Here is a 20834-nt window from a genome sequence, read left to right as displayed (position 1 = left end):
CAGCCCCACTCCCCACCCTGTGTTAAAAGGCATAATAAGTGTAATGGGTTTACACTTATAGGAAAGTGAGTTTGGTATTCTGGAAGGTTGGGAAGCAAGGGTTAAGCATCAGCAAACCATTTCTTTGTAAGGAATAATAGTGCAGTAATACCCCAAAGGGAGAACACACCAGTGCTACTTCCTAATTTTGATTAGGAATCCCCAGCTCTACTCTCACATGCACATTCTTTTATAATTGAATATTCTTCAGGGCTAATTTTCCGCAGATCAATTTTGGGAAACACTGAATTAAAATACATGTAATTTTAGCCATAAATATTTATACACACACACACACACACACACACACACACACACACACACATGTTCAATTCAAGCTGTGGCTAGAGGCCTGCTTTTCCGGAGAATGATGCTCCAATTTAGGAGAGGGGCTGGAATAACAATCAGAATAGAGTATTTTGAGTAAAATTAGATAGAGCCTTATCAATTTTAGTGGGGCAGGCTAACAATATGTAAAGAGCCAAGCAGCTGGTCTGTAGTCATAGAAACTGTCATCCAGGGCCAGTGGGCTCCTCTAGAAACACTGTGAAGTAGCTTACAAAGGGAAGAATTTGACTTGAAGTAGGAGAATGCAGTGGGTTCCCAAGATCGTCCCAGGAAACCAGGACTGTTTGGGTCTACACTTGTACTTTATCGGACCTAGGCACTGGGTTTACAGAACATGTGATGTGAAATTACCTTTACATACATCCCCACAAGAGGTTTGTCTAGGCTATATTGTCAAATTTTTGGATATGTTTGATGTAACTGCTAAACTACAAAGATGTCCAATTAGGATCCAAACCTAGGATGCCAGATTTCTCCAACTGTATACTTATTTAGGGCTTACTACTAGTGGTTGCAAGCTGGACAAATTTGGAAATCTCTTACATCTACTTTGACTGTAGGCACTGGGGAGCATAATATGGAGACCTATACAGGAAGACTCACTTCTCTCTATATGTAGGTGTGCACACACATATCTCAATACTTTAACTGATGTATATATATATATATATATATATATATATATATATATATATATATATATATAGTTTAAACTGTAATGGCCTTGAGAAGTTTTCTAATCTAAGAATCAGGCATCTGGATTTCAGATGAGTAAAATTTTAAAAAGAACAGACAAAATACATCTGAGTCTTAACACAGGACATCAGTGCTTTTATTTTGCTTGATGAGGAGTTAAAAAAAAAAAGCCCCACGGTAACAAGGCACCTATCATCTATCATATTTCTAAGAATTGATCTCGGGTCTGAAACTGAACTTTTGTGAAAATCTCTCTAAACCACTGACATCTGGGTGTGGTAACTGCTCAATACTTCCTCTAAAGCATACAGACAGGTAAGCAGCCTGAGACAGTGCGCCTTCCACCACATTATACTCCCCTGTTTTTGTGGTAAAGGTAAGTGCTTCAAAGGCATACTCTCTAATTTAAGAAGAAAAAAAAACATTTGCATGTGGGGTAAAAAGTAGGCAGGTATGCATGTGGTGGGCTGGGTCAGGCAAACCTCACCCTTGGGAACAGAGACCAAGCCACTGAGTGTGAAGAATTTTCCAGTGCTTACCATCACACAGCTGCCCAAGCTGAGGTGCTGAAGCTCTGCACAGAAGTTCAAAATGCTCAGCAGTGCCGTTTGCTGCCATCAGGGACCACATCAGAGGCAAAGGCAGAAAGGGAATGAACGTGAAACAAAGAGAAGGGGTCAATTAGACATTAAAGGCTGTCACTGCTTTTCCTGAAACACAGCTGAAAACCTAGGTTACAGAGTCCACAAATGCCATTTAATGAGTCCCCAGGTGCTCCCGCCATTGACTGGCTTGGTTTCAAGGTAATCATTAGCAGTCTCCACGTAAGTCATCACTTAGTACGGTTTTACATAGGCTAAAGACATCTATATTCCCCATGGCCTATCAGTTTACTTCTCAGGTAAGCATTTGGAGTCTGATTAAGAGCAATGGGAGAGAGAGATGGAGAGCGAGGAGGGGGGACTCCACAGGGGGCTGGTGACACTTCTGAAGAGCAGCAGCAGCTCTGACATTCACTGATCAGCTGCAGTCTGATGGAACTGCCAATAGAGTCACCCCAAATCAGGACTGAGCTGGTGACTTTAATGTCAAAGGATCCTCTTTGCTGACAAAGATACCAACAACCATTGAGCACCTGTCAGTAGCAGATGCTGACGGAAACGTATCTAACATGCACTTTCTAGTCATGTTTCTGCCATTTAATCCCATCTATCCTCTGCAATGAAAATGTCTGCCCACTAAACATCCAAAGATATGCCAGCATGCTGTATAGTCACAATAACTAAAATATAGTTCCAATCATGTGTGTGTGCATGTGTGTGTGTGTGTGTGTGTGTGTGTGTGTGTGTATTGTGAGCACGTGTGCCTACAAATGTACATGCTGAGGCCACAGAAGGATGTCTACTTCCTCCCTCTGTCCCTGTTCTCCACCATATTCTCTGAGACAGGGTTTGTCACTGAATGGCAGCTCAGGATTTCAGCTAGACTGGCTGGCCACGGAGCCCCTGGGAGCTGCCTGCCTTCTCCTTTTCCTGCCACAGTGCTGGGCTTCCTGGCACATGCAGCCAGGCTCTGCTTTTTACTTAGGTACAGAGGTTTGAGCTTAAATCCTCATACTTGTGCATTGAGTGCTCTTAGCCACTGAGCCATATTGCCAGCCCTAAAAATAAATTTAAGGTGCCAATTTATCTCCTCACATGTCTACCATGAAGAACTATTAAAAAAAAAAAAAAAAGAAAAGAAAAAGAAAATGAAAAAGAAAAGAAAAAAAGGAAACAGACTTTTTAGTTTCTCTTTTATTGAAGAAAAGCACTCAAATGTGAATGACAACCTTTCTTTGTAACATTTACACTAAATTGTTTTTGTAACAAATTTAAGCTATTAACAATTTGTTTTTGCTTTTTTGTTTTTTTCCAGACAGGGTTTCTCTGTGTAGCCTTGGCTGTCCTTTGTAGACCAGGCTAGTCTCTGCCTCCTTGCCTCTTGCGTGCTGGGATTAAAGGTGTGCGCCACCACACCCAGCCCACAAATTTTTAAATCTTACATGTATTCAGAAAGTAAAAAAGATCAGTGAAGGAGGGGTGAAGGCTTGACTAAACCCCAGATAATTCTCAATAGGAATGTGGTGATGAAATACCTCCTACACTTAAGGCAAAAATAAAATACTAATTACAAAAGGCATTAGAAAATACTAGACCTCAGTCTACCTGTTGAATATTTTTTAAAAATAAGCAAAAGTTTATCTTGTTTTTTTGCCTTATTTCTGACATAACATAATATCTGTAAGACAATCCTATATAATTTGTAGAATGTGCACACTAGACAGGCCATGGAAACCAGTTAACTTTAAGGGTCTCTGAATTATTTCACTGTATCACCCAACTAACGGAGTGCGATGATGTCACATTTGCCTTCATCAGTGTGCTGTGTCTTTTTAACAAGCTTGTACTATCTATAATAATTTTCACTCCCAATATTACTTCTCTGACACCCCTGCTTTCTTTCTTCTGGAACTTCTGCTCAACGAACACTAGACTCTCCCAAATACTAGAATTTGTAGTGGTTTTAAAAATATGCTCACATATTATCACAGATTCCCACCTTCCAGGGACGGAGTTCCTCTTCAGAGAAACTGACTTTTAGCACACACTGTGCAGTAGACATGACTGGTGACTGGATATGACTGAACCACAGTGTTCGATATTTGATCAAATATTACACTAAGTATCTCTACCAGGCAGTTTCTAGACAAGATTAACATTTAAATCGGTGGACTGAATAAAGCAGACTGCCCTCTCTAACATGTCATCTAATCAGTTTAAGACCTGAACAGAACAAAAGAACTGACATCTCCACCAAGTAAAGGAGACAGCCAAGGTCTGAAAAAGAGTTCTTCCAGTTTCCAGGGAGTGAGACAGTCACAGGCAGCTTTAAGATGCACGTAACCCCAACTGACAGCTAGGCTGCAATCTCCCTTGAGGCCTTCTGTGGGTTTCCACAGAGCCAAAACTAACACCGAGAACACTCCAGTTTTCCCAGTCATAGAACTGTATGAGTTGATAAATGTAGGTTGTTTTGGAATAACTGAAATATAATGAGATAAATAATACAGTGATTGATAGAGTGAGTATAACATTAAATGAACAGAGTACCCTTTGAGGATTAAAAACAAATAAATTTATAGCAGCGCCTAACTGCTATAGTGTCAATAAATGAACAAACTCCTCAACTGTGCTAATTCAGCAATTTATTCTTTGTATCCAATTCGGAATTTACATCACTTATTGACTTAAAATTCCTAAATGTATCATTTATCTCTTCAACTTCAAATCAGCTCCTTTGTACAAGTACATGTTTTTGTTGCTTATATTCTGTTAATTTCTAGGTTTTGTTTGAGACAGGATTTTACTGTGTAGCACTGGCTATTCTGGAACTTGCTGACCTGGCTGCCCTCAAAGAGATCTGACTGTCTCTGCCTCCAGAGTGCTGGGACTGCATACCACCACACCCAGCTCTAGTTTGTTTGTAGTAGGTATTTTCATTTACTTCTTGGATCTTCACTCCCACCCCCTACTCTTTATTTCTTAGTGTCTCTTGCACAGCTCCTTTCTAAGACCAGAACTTCTAATAAAGGTGTAGTGGTTCCAGTCTGTAGGAGTCCTGGGGACAGTGCAGAGCCAGCAGGATGCTTTGTTTACTTCTGAACATAATGCATGGAATATGCAAGGTCCTTTGCACAGGTGCAAATTCTTCCTTTCTCTAAGACTCTCATTCAACATGCTGGAAATCCACCATCGCTCAGATCTGAGTACCCAAACTCGGGCTGGGACAGTAATGTTCTCTTGGCATAGTTTGAGATAAACGCCCTGATGAACCAGTGCTCCTAATTAAAAAGAAGAGTAAGGAAAACCATTTTTAACTTGTCTGGGCTGTGCTTTAGAGAGGACTTATCTATAACTTGGCATCTACTTTAAAGACTATATTTTTTTAAATGTATGTTTTATTCTATGGAGATTTAATGTCCGTACACAGTATATCTCCGTCACACTCACCCCACTCTCCTTTCCTACTTCTCTCAGCCCCCTCCACCTCATCCTCATTCCTAACTTTAGGTTATCTCTTTTAATCCATTAAAGCATATTAGCTGCCTATATGATCTGCATGTGTCCAGGCCATCCACTGGGACATGGGCCACCTACCAAGGCCAAATTTTCAAAGAAAGCTGGCCCTCGCCCAGCAGCCATTAGTTGCCATCAACATCTCAGCTAGGAGTCAAACTTTTGAGTCCTTTCCCCATCTGTACTGATTAACTGTTTTCTCGCTCTTGTACAGGTTCTGTGCAGGAACTGTCTTCACTGTGAGTGAATGAAGACAGAGGTTATGCATCACCAGAAGATGCTGCTTCACAGTCATCTTCACAACCTCTCACCCTCACATCTTCCCACCTTTTGTTTAGTGGTGATGTTCCATAAAGAAGTTGTACCTTTAGGGAACAAGCCTAACAGCACATCTTCCCAACTCATTTAAAAGCAATTTATTATTTATTTTATGTGTATGAGTATTTACTTGTATATACATATTAATACTACAAGCATGCCTGATGTTTGTGGAGGCAATGGATCTCCTAAAACTAGATTTACAGAGATTTGTGAGCCATCACATCCCATGCCCTCTGCTCGAGTGGTAAGTGCTCTTAGCCACATGACAGCTCTTCATCCTGCCCAGCTAATTTCTGAAAAAGAGTGCAATCTAGAAAACATCTTGATGCATTCCTTCTCTGAACAAACTCCCCTCCTTTTAAATTATATTTTTATTATATAAAACAATTTTTAAGTTTAAATATATTTTGAGAATATTCTTCTCCTCCCTTAAGTCCTTCCAGATCACTTCCCTCTTTCTCAAAAACAAACAAAACCCAAAACTAAGCTCCCCAAACCAAGAAAGATAGCAAGAAAACAAAATAAAACCACATCAAACAAACAAACACACAAACAAACCCAAATCAGTCAACAACCAACCAACCAACCAACCCCCCCCACCAAACTGCAACCAAATAAAACCACACATAAAAAAATCTATGGTATCCGCTTTATGTTGGCCACCTATTCCTGAACATGAGGCCTGTCCTTGGCTGACTGACATACTCAGCAGCTGGAGGGCCATAGAGGAGGGGTAGGCACTGTAGAGGGAGCTAGGAATCAGAGAGGCTGCATTTGAACCCCAGTTCACTGGCCCAGATAGAACTGTGCTCACAGAGGAGTTAGAGAAAAGCTTGTTTGTTTAATGAAAAACAAACAAACAAACAAATTTTTCCTCTCAGAGCAAGTATAAATGACAGTTCAGATGTTAATCTTTATCCTAGTGGCTAGGTTTTAATGCATTCATTCATTTAAAAAAATAAAATATAATAAGACAAAACAAAAGCTGTCATATTAAAGATAGACAAGACAAATCAAGAAAAGAAAAAGAACCCAAGAGAAGGCCCAAGAATCAGAGATCCATTGATTCACACACTCAGAAATCCCATAAACACAGTAACTGGAGACCATGATGTAAGTGCACAGGACCTGGTGCAGACCTGTGCTTGCTGCTTCAGTTTCTATGGGTTTATATGAGCTTTGCTCATGTTGACTTAGAGGGCCTTGTTTTCTTGGTGTCCTCCACTCCGTCTGTCCTTACACTGTTTCACCTCCTCATCATACAACTCTGAAGGATGGGATTTGATGGAGACATTCCATTTTAGGGCTGAGTGTCTGAACTAACTTTAAAATATAGAAAAGGAAATTGTGTCTGAATATATTTATTTTATATTTCATATTTTATAAAAACTTAACCAGTCTTCACACTAAATCAGAAATTACAAAAGTTATGAATAATAAAGAAAACTATCATTTTTATTCTCTCTTCAAAAAGGAACTACCATAGAACAAAAGAAGCTTCATGTTTAAGGACCTATTTCATCTTTGCTAAAAAAGAGATGTGAGGCCAAAGGAGACTGCAATGTAGAAGGATAAGAACAATGACAAAGAAAGAGATGCTATAAGGGACTTAACAAGGAGCTAAAGCAAGATAAAACAAAGGCTGGGATGTAACAGTTAAGTGAGAAAATATAAATGGCCCTACTTTCAAGGTTCTCTCTAGCACGGCAAAGTGGTGATAGGCCAGACCTAGGTTAAGAGACTATCTATGGTATCAGTTTCCAATCTCTCTACAGGTAGTAAACATGTTTCCTCAGAATAATTACAGGAGAGTCTTTGTCTATGCACTCACATTTAGAATGAAGGAACTGCTGCTAATGTCAAAGCAAAGAGAAAAAAACTAACCCTTCATATAAAAGATGGTCAGACTTTGGGAGACTCAATAATTTAGCATAAGAGTTGGCAAGCTATAACTCACAGGCAAACTAAACCTTGCTACCTGTTTTTGTAAATAAGTTATACAGGAACAATTTCAGCATTGTCTATAGATGTTATCCCACTTCAGCAATGCAGTTAAATGCCTGTGATGCAATTAACCACTGTGATCTAAAACAGTGGTTCTCAACTTCTGGGTCCTCAGCGCTTGCATTGGGGGTGGGGTGGGGCAAATGCTCATTTCACAGGAATCACCTGAGACCATCAGAAAACAGATATTTTTACATTATGATTCGTAACTCACAAAATTACAGTTATATAGTAGCAACAAAAATAATTTTATACTTGAGGGGTCACCACAACATGAGGAACTATATAAAAGGGTCTCAGCGTTAGGAAGGTTGAGAATCACTCTACAACAGTACGTTCTTGAAACATTTCTATATAATTACAACATACCAGCAGGTGAATCAAACTGCATAAAATGTACTATTTTTAAAAAGTCATTCAAAAAGGATCCATCATTCTGCTGCATACAAGAAACACACCTCAGCAATAAAGATAGACATTACCTCAGAGTGAAGTGTTGGAAAACTGTATTCCAAACCAATGAACTCAAGAAGCAAGCTACAGTAGCCGTTCTAGTATCTAGTAAACTAGACTTTCAACCAAAACTAATCAAAAGAGATGGGGAAGATCATTTCATCCTTTTCAAAGGAAAAATACACCAAGATGATGTCTGGATTCTGAACATCTATGCCCCAAATGCAGGAGCATCCATATTCACAAAAGAAATGTTACTAAAGCTTAAATCACACATTGAATCCCACACAGTAATAGTTGGAGACTTCAACACCCTTCTCTCCACAGTAGACAGATCATCAAGACAGAAACTAAATGGAGAAACAAGTAAACTGATAGACATCATAAAACAAGTGGACCTAACTGATATCTACAGAACATTTCACCCAAACACAAAAAGAATATATCTTCTTTTCAGCACCTCATGGAACCTTCTCCAAAATTGACCATATACTTGGTTACAAACCAAACCTCAAAAAAAAAAAAAAAAAAAAAAAAAAAAAAAAAAAAAAAAGAAAATTGAAATAATCCCTTGCATCTTATCTGACCACCATGGATTAAAGCTAGAACTCAACAACAAAAGAAACAACTGAAAGCCTACAAACTCATAGATACTGAACAACTCCCTACTCAGTGACATCTAGGTAAGGGACAAAATAAAAAGAGAAATTAAAATTTCCTAGAATTCAATGAAGCTGAAGGCACAACATACCCAAACTTATGGGACACAATGAAAGCAGTGCTAAGAGGAAAGTTCATAGCACTAAGTACCTTTATAAAGAAACTGGGGAGATCCCATACTAGCAAGTTAACAGGATACCTGAAAGCTCTAGAACAAAAAGAAGCAGACACACCCAAGAGGAGTAGATGCCTGGAAATCATCAAACTCAGAGCTGAAAACAATAACTTGGAAACAAAGAAAACAATCCAAAGAATAAGTGAAACCAACAGCTGGTTCTTTGAGAAAATCAAGAAGATTGGCAAGCCTTTAGCCAAACTAACTAAAAGGCAGAGGAGATCATTCAAATCAACAAAATCAGAAATGAAAAGGGAGACAAAATGACAGACACAGAGGAAATCCAAAGGATCATCAGGTCTTTCTTCAAAAGCCACAAAATTTGAAAACCTAAATGAAATGGCTACCAACTACCAAAATTGAATCAAGATCAGATAAACACATTAGATAGTTCTGTAACACCTAAGGAAGGAGAGGCAGTCATCAAAAGTCTCCCAACAACAACAACAACAACAACAACAACAACAACAACAACAACAAAAGCCCAGGACCAAATGGATTCAGCACAGAATTATACCAGACCTTCAGAGAAGAGCTAATACCCAATTCTCTTCAAACTATTCTGCAAAACAGAGCCAGTAGAAACATTACAAAACTCATTCTATGAGGCCACAGTCACCTTGATACCTAAACCACAGAAACACTCAGCAAAAGAGAATTTCAGACCAATTTCCCGTATGAACATTGAAGCAAAATTACTCAATAAAATACTTGCAAACCGAATTCAAGAACACATCAAAACTACCATTCACCATGACCAAGTAGGCTCCATACCAGGTATGCAGGGGTGGTTCAGTATATGGAAATCCACCAATGTAATTCATCATATCAACAAACTGAAAGAAAAAAACCACGTGACCATCTCTTTAGATGCTGAAAAAGCATTTTACAAAATCCAACAACCATTCATGCTAAAAGTCTTGGAGAGAGCAGGGATACAGGCACATACCTTAACATAATAAAGGCAATAGCCAACATCGAACTAAATGAAGAGAAACTTAAATCAATTCCACTGAAATCAGGGACAAGAAAGACAAGGCTATCTACTCTCTCTGTATCTCTTCAATATAAAACTCTAAGTCCTAGCCAAAGCAATAATACAACTAAAGGAGAACAAGGGAATGCAAATCAGAAAGAAAAAAGTCAAACTATTGCTTTGCACATGATATGATAGAATACATAAGTGACCCCCAAAATTCTATCAAGTGTCAGGAGCCATTTTTTGGAGTGTTTAACAGAAGCAGGCCAGAGAACTTACGACCTTGGCTTGCAAACTCTCACACAGCCTTGAGGACCTGGCAAGATACTTGTGTTGGTTAAGAAGGTTTATTATTAATTACAGATCAGGACATGGAACTTGATGTAACTCTTTGACCTAAAATTTGAAAGAAGTCTAAGCATATAGATAACTAAAGTAATTGGTAGCATTTGTTTCTGTTCCAAGAATCCTCTGGTTTACACATGTTTATACTGTATAAAAGCTCTGAGAGAATAGTCCTCCTGAATACTTGTCTTTTTTTCTTATTTTATTTGCTATATCTTTTCTATCTTTTTTATTTTTTCAGCCTCATGCCCCATATCCATGTACTGGTTGATATTGTCCAGAGCAGGCTCTGGCGATCAAGGAACTCCTACAGCTGATAAACACCTTCAGCAAAATGGCTACATACAAAATCAACTAAAAAAAGGAGTAGCCCTCTTGTATATAAATGACAATCAAGCTGAGAAAGAAGTTAGGGAAACTACACCCTTCATAATAGCCACAAATAATATAAAGTATCTTGGTGTAACTCTAACCAAGAAAGTAAAACATTTGTATGAAAAAAAAAAAAACTTCAAATCTCTGAAGAAAGAATTTGAAGATTTCAGAAGATGGAAAGATCTCCCATGCTTGTGGATTGAGAGAATCAACAGTAAAAATGGCCGTCTTACTAAAGATAATCTACAGAGTCAATGTAATTCCCATCAAAATAACCACACAATTCTTTCTTGACCATGAAAGATTAATTCTCAACTTCATATGGAAAAACAAAAAACACAGAATAGCTAAAACAATACTATACAAAAGATTTTCTGGAGGAATCTCCATCCCAGATCTCAAGCTATACTGTAGAGCAATAGTAATAAAAACAGCATGGTCCTGGCATAGAAATAGGCTGGTTGATCAATGGAATTGAATCAAATACGTTTCTAGGTATAGATAGATGTTTTAAGTTGATAGAGATAACGTATGATAGATATTGATTTACATTCAGAATTTTAGACACACCAAGATAGGAGCGATGTTTTCTTCAAGGCTGCCATCTACAAATAGTCAAAACACTAAGAATGTAACATTTATGTAATTCCTGATTGGGTCATGGTTCTTCTTGCTATAGGTAGTTTATTTTATATATGTGCACAAATTCTACTGGTTGTTTCTGTAAAACTTAGTAGATAAATATGCATATAACATAAAATAATTTAAATAGTAGCTTTAAGAATGAAAGTGAAGGATGTTCACTTTGAAATGAGCTCATACTTTTTAAGCCTTAGTCAAGTTGGTGTGGGAAGGAATACATTACGGAGTGATTGGAACCTTGTTTTGTGCATAATGATAAAAAAATACTTTATGAAAATGATGTCATCTAGTAGAATTTAAGTTTAGAAATGAAATCTTGTACACTCTACTTAAAATCTACCTAACCTATTCACCAGCTTCAGATCCCAATGGCTATTATTGGCAATGAATTAACAAGTCGGCCATAGCTTTGTAACCCACTACCAAATTATAAGAATAAATAGGTAATTAAATATTCACATAGATCACATGACTATTGGTAAGATACAAAGTAATAGAGTAAACGGTAATGCAGTGTAAAAGGTTGTGAATAGAGAAAGGCAAAAAGCAATTAGGCAGAAACCTCAGCACGCATGCTCATAGAAGCAAGGTACCTGACTGTGAAGGAATCAAGCCAAAATACTATATTCCCGTTACCACAATAGTATGAAGGCTCTTTCTCCAGCCGCAGTTCACAACTGCCCTCCTCTTTGTTTCCTCAGCAGTTTTACTGAGTGCTTTCAGTGAGGCTCCCAAATATTCAGATGATGTAATGGCTACTTATAAAACATACAACTTCAAGTAAAGTGTTGATGGCACAAAGAACAGACAGTATATTTGAAATTTTGGTGTAAGCGGACACGAAGCCTCATGTGGTTACAAAGAATTATTACTAATGTGTTTCTGTTACAAGGAAATTTATTAACAGGGAAAAGAAGGCATAAATTTAAATCTTCACTGATAGTTTTTAAAGAAATGCCACCTATAAGCTTTATCACTTCTCATTCTCTAGGCTTCTAAAGTGCTACACACAAACACATAACGTGATGACATTTATACTTATATTACATTCAGAAAATCCAGATTTATGGCTTAGTAGAGTTACCTAAGAATATCATGCACATTTCACAACCAATGTACTCAGTGCATTTAGTTTCCTTTTGTATGGTAATACAGGCTTATAATTGTTGTAACTACTTGGCATCCCCCCTTTGTTTTATCTTAGTGTTAAAAATTATTACTTATCTGTAATAAAATAAAATGTAACCTCAAATTACAGATTCAATATTGGAAGACAGGATTCAAATCAGTATTTTCTACTCTAAACCATGATTCCTAGAAATCATACTGATAAAGGGGTATTAATAAGTTTATGTATTACAGACAGAGACTACCTAAAATATGGACTAATCATACTCTGTGATCACAAACATGTGTCATCTCACTGATAATAACATATTCCAAGCATTTCAGGACAAAGTCTCCTAGTAATAAATTTAGAGTTTTATTAAAGTATATTCAGCAAATGAAAATTTATAATTTTACATGCAGATATATTTGATGGAATCCTATGATCACCATTACTCAGTTTTAAAAAAGCACATCCATGTGAATTTCCCTGAACTTTTTTATCTTTGAGTACAAAGCTCAGTAAATATTTAAATTTTTTGATAGAATTTCTATACGCTATCTGCTACAAATTATTCTCTCTATGGACTTCAAATATGTAACATAATGACAACCTGAAATATTATCTTTTACAGATTGGATTTTAAGATCAATCAATACTGTGGTGGAAAAGTTAGACTTCTGCTTAAAAGAGTTAAAGCTTATAAATGATTTAAATAAAGCTTACCCAGGCCTTTGAGGGGAAAAGAAATGCTTTCTAAACCTAACCTCAGACATGCATAGGTACTCTAAATCAGACACTTAGAATGCTAGCACTAAAGTACCAATTTCAGTACAAAGTTCAGATGCTTGCCACATTCCAATAACGGTATGCATAAAGAAACACACTCTATGACTACAGACTTACACATCTAACTTGCTTAACTATCTCCAATCAGAACTTACTCCACCATGGTAAATCTTGCCCACCATAAAACCTTGAATTCACCTTTCCTTATAGACAAATAAACTGATGAATTTCTTTTACTATTCACATGAATGAAATCAAAGAGTTGCAGTATATATATATAAAAAAAGACATGCTATTTACACAATGTTAGGTTTGTCAATAGCCTTACTAAAAATAAAAACATAAGTCACCTTTCTGCCAACAGATAAGGGGTTAGGCTACTGCAGAAGCTTGAAAGAGGAATCTGAAATGCATGTTGTCTGACATCCATCTAAAGCAGTAGCTCTCAACCTTCCTAATGCTGCAACCCTTGCTCATGTTGTGGTGACCCCAACCATAGAATTCTTTCATCGTTACTTCATAACTGTAATGTTGCTACTGTTATGAATTGCAATGTAAATATGTGGTATGACGGATATCTGATATGTGACTGTGAGAGGGTTGTTAGACCCTGCCCCCAACTCACAGGGTTTGTGACCTATTAGTTGAGAACCACTGATCTAAATGATGTTCAGCTAAGATACTGTGGTCTAAAACCTATCTTCTTCCAAAAGCAGCTCTTTCCTCTTTGAATGGCATGTGTATGCCAAACAAACCCTATCCTACCTAGGTTGCTTTTGGTCATGGTCTTTTATCACAGCAATAGAGAGCAAGCTGGAGGTGGGACTAGGATTTAAGTTCTCAAACCCTAACCCTAGTGACTTACTTCCTCCAGCAAGGCTATACCACTTAAACCTCCCCAAAGAATGCTACCAAATGGGGTCAAACGTTCAAATACTAGACCTTATGGGGTCTGTTTCCTCATTTAAACTGTTACACTAATGTTATAGCTAATAAATTAAACTTGATCCTTTATAAAAACAAACTAATTACTAATATCCCTCTGCTTCATCTTCACTAGCTAAATTAGCCTATCTGAAAGACAGCATTTTAAATGAGAGCTAATGGCAGCCTGCATTTGTCAACATAGGCAGCCCAAATTTTCTCCCTACTAATTTCAACTCTTGATTTTTGGCCATGAGCTTTGGCTCTGCTAAGTGAGAGGCCAGTCCCTTAGATGGCTTTATAGTGTGTGGCTATTTGCTAGCTGTACTGTATCTGCCAGCAAACAATATGTTTTAAATCAGGTAAAATAAAGCAGTAAGGAGACCACCATGTCTGTATGTTAGAAAGAAAACTTATAGCACCAAATCAAATCATACTGCTTTGAAGACAATTCATCTATCTTTTGTGGAAAAAAAAAAATCAAGGCACTATCACCAATCGGCTGGTGTGAGGTTTTACTTTGCAGATTAAAGTGGCACATGAAAAAAGAAAATAGGCATGCTACTCTCCAACAGAAGTGAAGATCAACTACTTTCATTGCATGCTAGTTCATCAAGATGCAGGCAAAGGTGTCCTGGAAACTGTTGACACAGCCGACTATGCCAGTAAGCAGCTGCTGAGCTGTACTTGTGGATTACTGACATATACTAGTCCCCCACAAAACCTACAATCAGTGTTTTCACTTCTTCAGATTCTTTCAATTTATGCTCTATCATTCTTGAAGTGAGGCAATCAAAACTGGATGCAGGTGTTCCATTTATAAGTCCAACTTTTAAAAAACACTCTTGGTTTTCTTGCCTGCTGCTAAGCAACAGGATGGCATCTTTACTGAGATATCTGTCATTCCATTCTCATTTCCCACTCCAGATATTAAAAAAAAAAGAAAAAAAGGTAAACAGACTCAAACTGTTAAGAGTCACCCAGACTGCTCTAGGAAATGCACAGGACTTATCTGCAAGATTAATGCATAGACCAGGACAGGAGTAAGTAAGTGGTAAAGAGATTTCATTGTTTTTAATAGAAGCAGCCAAGCTTTTAGAGTAATTTTTTCTAAGATATTATGTACTTTTACAAATTTAACTACACCACCATGGCTATCAGACTTGGGCCCAATTCTATATGTAAATATTATTCAGGGCTGTATCTTCTAAGACTTCAATTTCAACATCCATGACATGGAGACACCTCCTACTCTCACTGGAATAGTCAGAGAGTTAAATATCAATACAGAGTGTCTGTCAAAGCAAACAGAACACATAACAAAATTTATCACATCCCTCTAAGTCTTTGTTATACACATAGACTTAGGTCTTACAAAATTATACAGACATACTATCCTTAGTAATATGAATTATATTGGAACTTAAAATATCACTATCAAATCCTAATTTGACCTCTAGCATCAATATTCCATAACAGAGTCAATACTCTATAATGATTTTTATTTTTTTATTTTTTAGGGTAAAGGTTAAGGTGGCACAGTGAGGCATATCTGCAATCCTAGGCATTCAGGAGATGGGGACAAAAAGGCTGCAATAGCTCAGGAGTTCAAGAAGAGCCTGGACATCATAGTGCAAATGTTACCTTAAGCAATTAAACATGTATTATTTATGGCCCTTTAAAAATAAAGTAACCTCTCAGAGAAAGCTCAATGTAATCTTTCTTTCCTCATACACAGCTTCAGGGTAATGAAGTGCATTAGAAGTCAGATCCTAGCATGTAAACATATTGCTGATGGTTATGTAGAAGGGTTATGAGAGGCCAGTACCTTAACCACCTTTTTTTATCTCTGTTCATTTCCATTCACCAACATCATTAAGCCACTCAAAGGATGTGGGGGTAAGAAGGGAGGAAGGGATAAATGCTTTGCTTAGGGGAGGGACCTGGGAGGACTGGGAAATGAGAAGGATTGGGGTACACTGTGTGAAATTCCCAAATAATCAGTATGTTGGGGTGAAAAAAAAAAAAGGCAAGGAGTACCAGATGAAGTCAGAACCTGATTTGCAAAGACTAAGAATGAGCTATAGAGTTTTGAGCAAAGGAGCAACATGACCTGTCATGACCAGCTATATATGTGAAATGGATCACCCTGCTCTGTGTTTGGAGAATGAAATGGGGGTAGGGAAAGAAGGAGAAGGATTTATTCGATGGCCATTACAATGAACCAGGCGAGGGTATCTGAGAGATGACAGTAGGGTGGTTGGTAAGATGTATAACTATTTGCTGAGATGATTTTGAGTTTACATTTTTACACCTTTGGGTGTATATCAATTAGACTTGAGAAAAGATTTAAAAAAGGAGAAAGAAGGAATCTGTTTGCTGACTGACTGAAAGGAAACCAGCTGACAAAACTCCTACTCTTCTTCTTCACAAGGCATCCATGAGGACAATGGTGGAGATCCCAAATGAGGAGGTAACAAGTGAGGAAAGCATTGATAAAGCTTAAATGTATGTGAGAAACATGTAAACACTGCCTGGGGATGTTGTTCTTAGTTTTGATGATACACACACACACACACACACACACACAGAGAGAGAGAGAGAGAGAGAGAGAGAGAGAGAGAGAGAGAAGAGGAGATAATATCTAAATTTTACATAATATATCTACACAATGAATGGGCTTACATCCATGTTTAAGTGGGGGAAGCTAGAATTGGCACTATCTAGACTTCAGTACATGTATATATATGCTCATCAGTTACATATGTGTAGGGGCCTGTATCCAGTCCATGCATGCTCTTTGGTTGGTGCTTCTGTCTCTGTAAGCCCCCATGGGCCTTTGTTAATTGACTTTGTTGGTCTTCTTGCAGCATTCTTATCCCCTTGGGGGGCCTTCTATCCTTCCCTCCCACTCTTCCACAGGGCTCTCTGAGCTCTGCCTAAAGCTTGGCTGTGAGACTTAGCATCTGATTTGATCAGCTGATGGGTGGGGCCGCTCAGAGAATGTTTAGTTAGGTTCCTGTCTGTAAACATAGCAGAGTGTCCTTAATGGTGTCAGGGATTTGCTCCCTCCCATGCAGAAGGTCTCAGGTTGGGCCAAGCATTGGCTGGACATTCTCTCAGTCTTTATTCTATCTTTAAGATAGGAAATCTCAATCCCTTAAGTTACACTTTAAAAAACATGCAGTCATAATCCATCGGTCTCTTTAGGTGAGTTTAAGAAAATGATAGACTAATGATTCATTGACAATCAGGCCATGTGAATATATACCACTTCAAATATTTATTTTCACAAATCATCAAAATATAAGATGCCATGCAAGTTTGGTTTTACCTTATTTTCCTTTCAAGCACATTTGAATAGGTAAGTATATTTCATTTGTTCTTAAAGTCAAATAATCAGAAAATTTTAAACTGGGGCATTATCTCATTCAGAAGTTCTCAGACTATATAGTACTATATAGCATAGTTTTGCTTGTCTCTTTAATATAATTATAGTTCATTAATCAAATTATACAAAGTCACATGAAATATAACTACCAAGCACAACAGCATAAAACATATACATCAACAAGCTGTGTGTACATATTATATATAGTAAGTGTAAGAATAAAAACGTGACATTTCAGAATGGATAAGCCTATTCAAGAAAACATGTTGACAGTTTTACACCCACACAAATGATGACTCACTTTTCTACAGAGTACTGAAACATAGGCTGTCTTTAAAGTGGTACTCACGACAGTCTTTTCGTCTTACAAATAAAAAAAGTCTCAGAATGGGAAAGCAACTTAATCTAGATTACAGAGGTAGTGGCTGGCCGGATCATAACTGGAAGTCTTCTTCCTATAATCCCAGATCACTTCTTAACTTCCAACTCAACAATCAGCACCAAACTGCTCCCAACTGCAGTTGATCAAAGCTCCTATTTACACCTTCAAGCTCCCATAAATTATGGGGAAAAGCTGTAATCAGCAACCCCCATAAAACCAAGGTTCTGCTTTGATCTACTACTAAAAATGTTTTTAAGTGCATTCTGATTAGTCACATTTATTCAAGTTACTTCAGATTGAAGAAATAGTTTCCTGAATACTTTACTAAATTGCTACAATCCAAGCCTGACTAAGAGTGAAAAGTCATATCTAATCTCACTGAAGATGACCCTTGTGACAAACTATAAGCATAAAATTTTGTAGCATTTTCTGTGAATCAGGCACTGTAGTAAAGGCACTAAATCATTTAATCCTTACAGCCTTTCAAAAATGATGCGTGTCTCTAGTTTATACAAGGGAAGTACAGGGAGACAATGACCGCAAGGCACACAATTAGGAAGTGATCATTAGCAATACGCCTCCAAAATTCTAGAAAACCAACCTGGCTACGCACTAACTTTAAAATACAGAGAGGTGGTGGGGAGATCAGCTTTGTGGGAGAGAGTGTGCTTTGTATTCAAGACCCTGGGTTCAATTCTCAGTTCCCAAACATAAACAACAAACCACAAAGAATTACCCAGCAATGGAAGAACTCTGTTAACTGAGGTCCAAAATTTTAACATATGTTTTATATAATATTTTGAATTAAATAAGGATAATTAAAAACTTATTAAAAAGTAATGCCCCAAAATATAAAAACAATAAGCTATATGAGGTGTTATCTGTTTAATTCACTACAAATTGCAAGCACCTGGAATAGGTAGTCAAGTATTTGATGTGTGACTTAAGAAAAGAAATATTAGTTTGTACCCACTGCATTAGAAAAAACACTGACAAATCTGTTAAAATTCTATGATTCTGCATCATTTACCAAATTCTAATAATACTTCAAACACTAGAAAAAATTAAAATGTATTAATCTCCACATTATGTAAGTGTAAGAAAATCCCAAAGATGTAAATAAAAACTGTCTAGAACATCTATAAGCATTCAGTAAGGGGAACAAATATGAGATGAATATATTTAAAAACCCAAATTTCCCTATATATTAATAATAACCATAAAAATTAAATGAAAGGGGAAAATAGCACCTGAAAGTGTTACTTTTAAAATGCAATATATAAATGTAGTCAGAATTACATAGGATATACGTAAAGAAAACTATAATGTGCCTCTAGATGTAAAGCAAGATTTACATGAGCAGATGGGAAGCTTTATCAGAGTGTAAAATGGAATGTAGTAATATCTAAATTAAACTCCTGATGAAAGATGATAGATCAGGAAAAATTAGTACACACATTCACCAAAAAAGTATTTTAATAGTATAGTAAAGGAAGCCTTTCCCTTCATAGTGAGCCATTAAACTACAAAACTGTTGTGATAATATTTCTACAGCCTTTGTTAGTTGCTTATGTCATTCTACAAAGTGCCTAGATACATTACATAAAATTTAGTCCTCATAATGACCCAATGAGATCTGTACTTTTGTCTTATAGAGGGAAACTGAAATATTAAGAGGCTGATTATCTTGGACCCATAACATTCAAGACACATAAAGGTCCATTATAATGGGAAAATCACTGGTATACCACTTCAGTCTCCCTGTGTTAGTTATTTGCTTCTTAGGCCGAATCGATACAATATAATGTAACGACAATCTTTGCTTAAAAATGAAAAAGTCACATGACTATTTGAAAGCAACTAAATATTCAGCTGGATGTCTCATTAAGAAAAACACAAATGCATAATTCTTACCTCTACTTTTGTCCTATAGAGAACGAGGCGCTTAAGGCTGCATAACTTGGCAATATGGCCAAAAGCCTGAGGTGGCAGTTTATCACAGGACGAGAGATTTAAGTCTTGTAGATTTGGGCACATTTCAGAAATAACCTCCAAGCAAGTTTCATTAAGAAAGTGGCTGCAAGATAACTCGAGGCGTAGTAATTCAGATCCACACACTTTTAGAAACCTGTGAAAACAATATTCCATGAAAACTTCACAAAATTAAATGATATTTTTGCAAAAACTTTGAAATTACATTACCTCTTAACAGATACACTTAGGAGAAAACATTTCTACTAAGGAAAACACATAACTTGAGTCACCTAAGTTCTTCCTGAATGCTGAAATGTTTATGGCTAACTAAAATTAATCAATCTGAGAAGAAAAATGAATTTGCATGGCATCGCATGGTACAAATTCAGCTAATAGTAAGTGGAAATTAAGATGGCAGAGTAGATAGCTCTGCTTACCTGTAATTCGCATCTGAGTTATAAAATGAAAACATAAAACCCTCTCAGAATATATCACTTTCTTAGCAGTGCCCATTCAGAGTTGGGTAATATATTTTGAGTACAGCATACAAAATGATAGGTTTAATTAAGTGACCCTGAAACAATTCAGATTGTTTTCTTAATTCAGAAAATATCTAGGTTGGTGTAACTGTACTGTTGTGTTATCTTCTCTGTAGCTGTTGCCATTTAGTAACAGGACTGCTTGATATAAGAATTAATATAAAATATCCAGGAGTTGCCCATAAATACTAAGAAATAAGAAAAGATAACATAGAAAATGTTTCATCAGAATAGAAATCGAATTCTTTATCTTAGCTGCATAATAATTGGGGTTGAACTGTTTGTTCATAGCTGTCAGAGAAAATAATCTGCGAGTCAGCATGATTTGAAAGTATGTAATTTTATGAAACTTTATCAACTGAGTAAGCTGTACCCTCATACAACGCACCAACTATATGTGTGCTTATCCTTCAAACAAAATTAGCACTCTTCCATCATAACTTTTTTCTAGGCCATCTAAGAACCTACCGAATATACACTGAAAATAAAATTGAACTAAATCAGATAACTCAAAATTTAAAAGGACATGGGGCTAGACATCAAATATGGATTGTTTTTCTTTTGTCCTTTTC

At 37.0% G+C, this 20834-nt stretch overlaps 1 protein-coding gene across 1 annotated transcript in view; it reads right to left on the bottom strand.

Moving 5' to 3' along the window:
* FBXL4 (F-box and leucine rich repeat protein 4) overlaps positions 1-20834 on the bottom strand; it is a 65059-nt gene that overhangs the window by 10324 nt on the left and 33901 nt on the right. Inside the window, exons 6-7 of the mRNA XM_084765337.1 lie at positions 19664-19877; positions 1623-1694 (exon numbers count right to left, since the gene is read on the bottom strand). Coding sequence (XP_084621463.1) covers positions 1623-1694; positions 19664-19877 — 286 coding nt within the window. The remainder of the gene's footprint in view (positions 1-1622; positions 1695-19663; positions 19878-20834) is intronic.

Source organism: Acomys minous (genome assembly GCF_964271855.1).
Source record: "Acomys minous genome assembly, chromosome: 1".
In the NCBI taxonomy this organism is placed as follows: domain Eukaryota; kingdom Metazoa; phylum Chordata; class Mammalia; order Rodentia; family Muridae; genus Acomys; species Acomys minous.
This window is presented reverse-complemented; position numbering and strand designations above follow the sequence as displayed.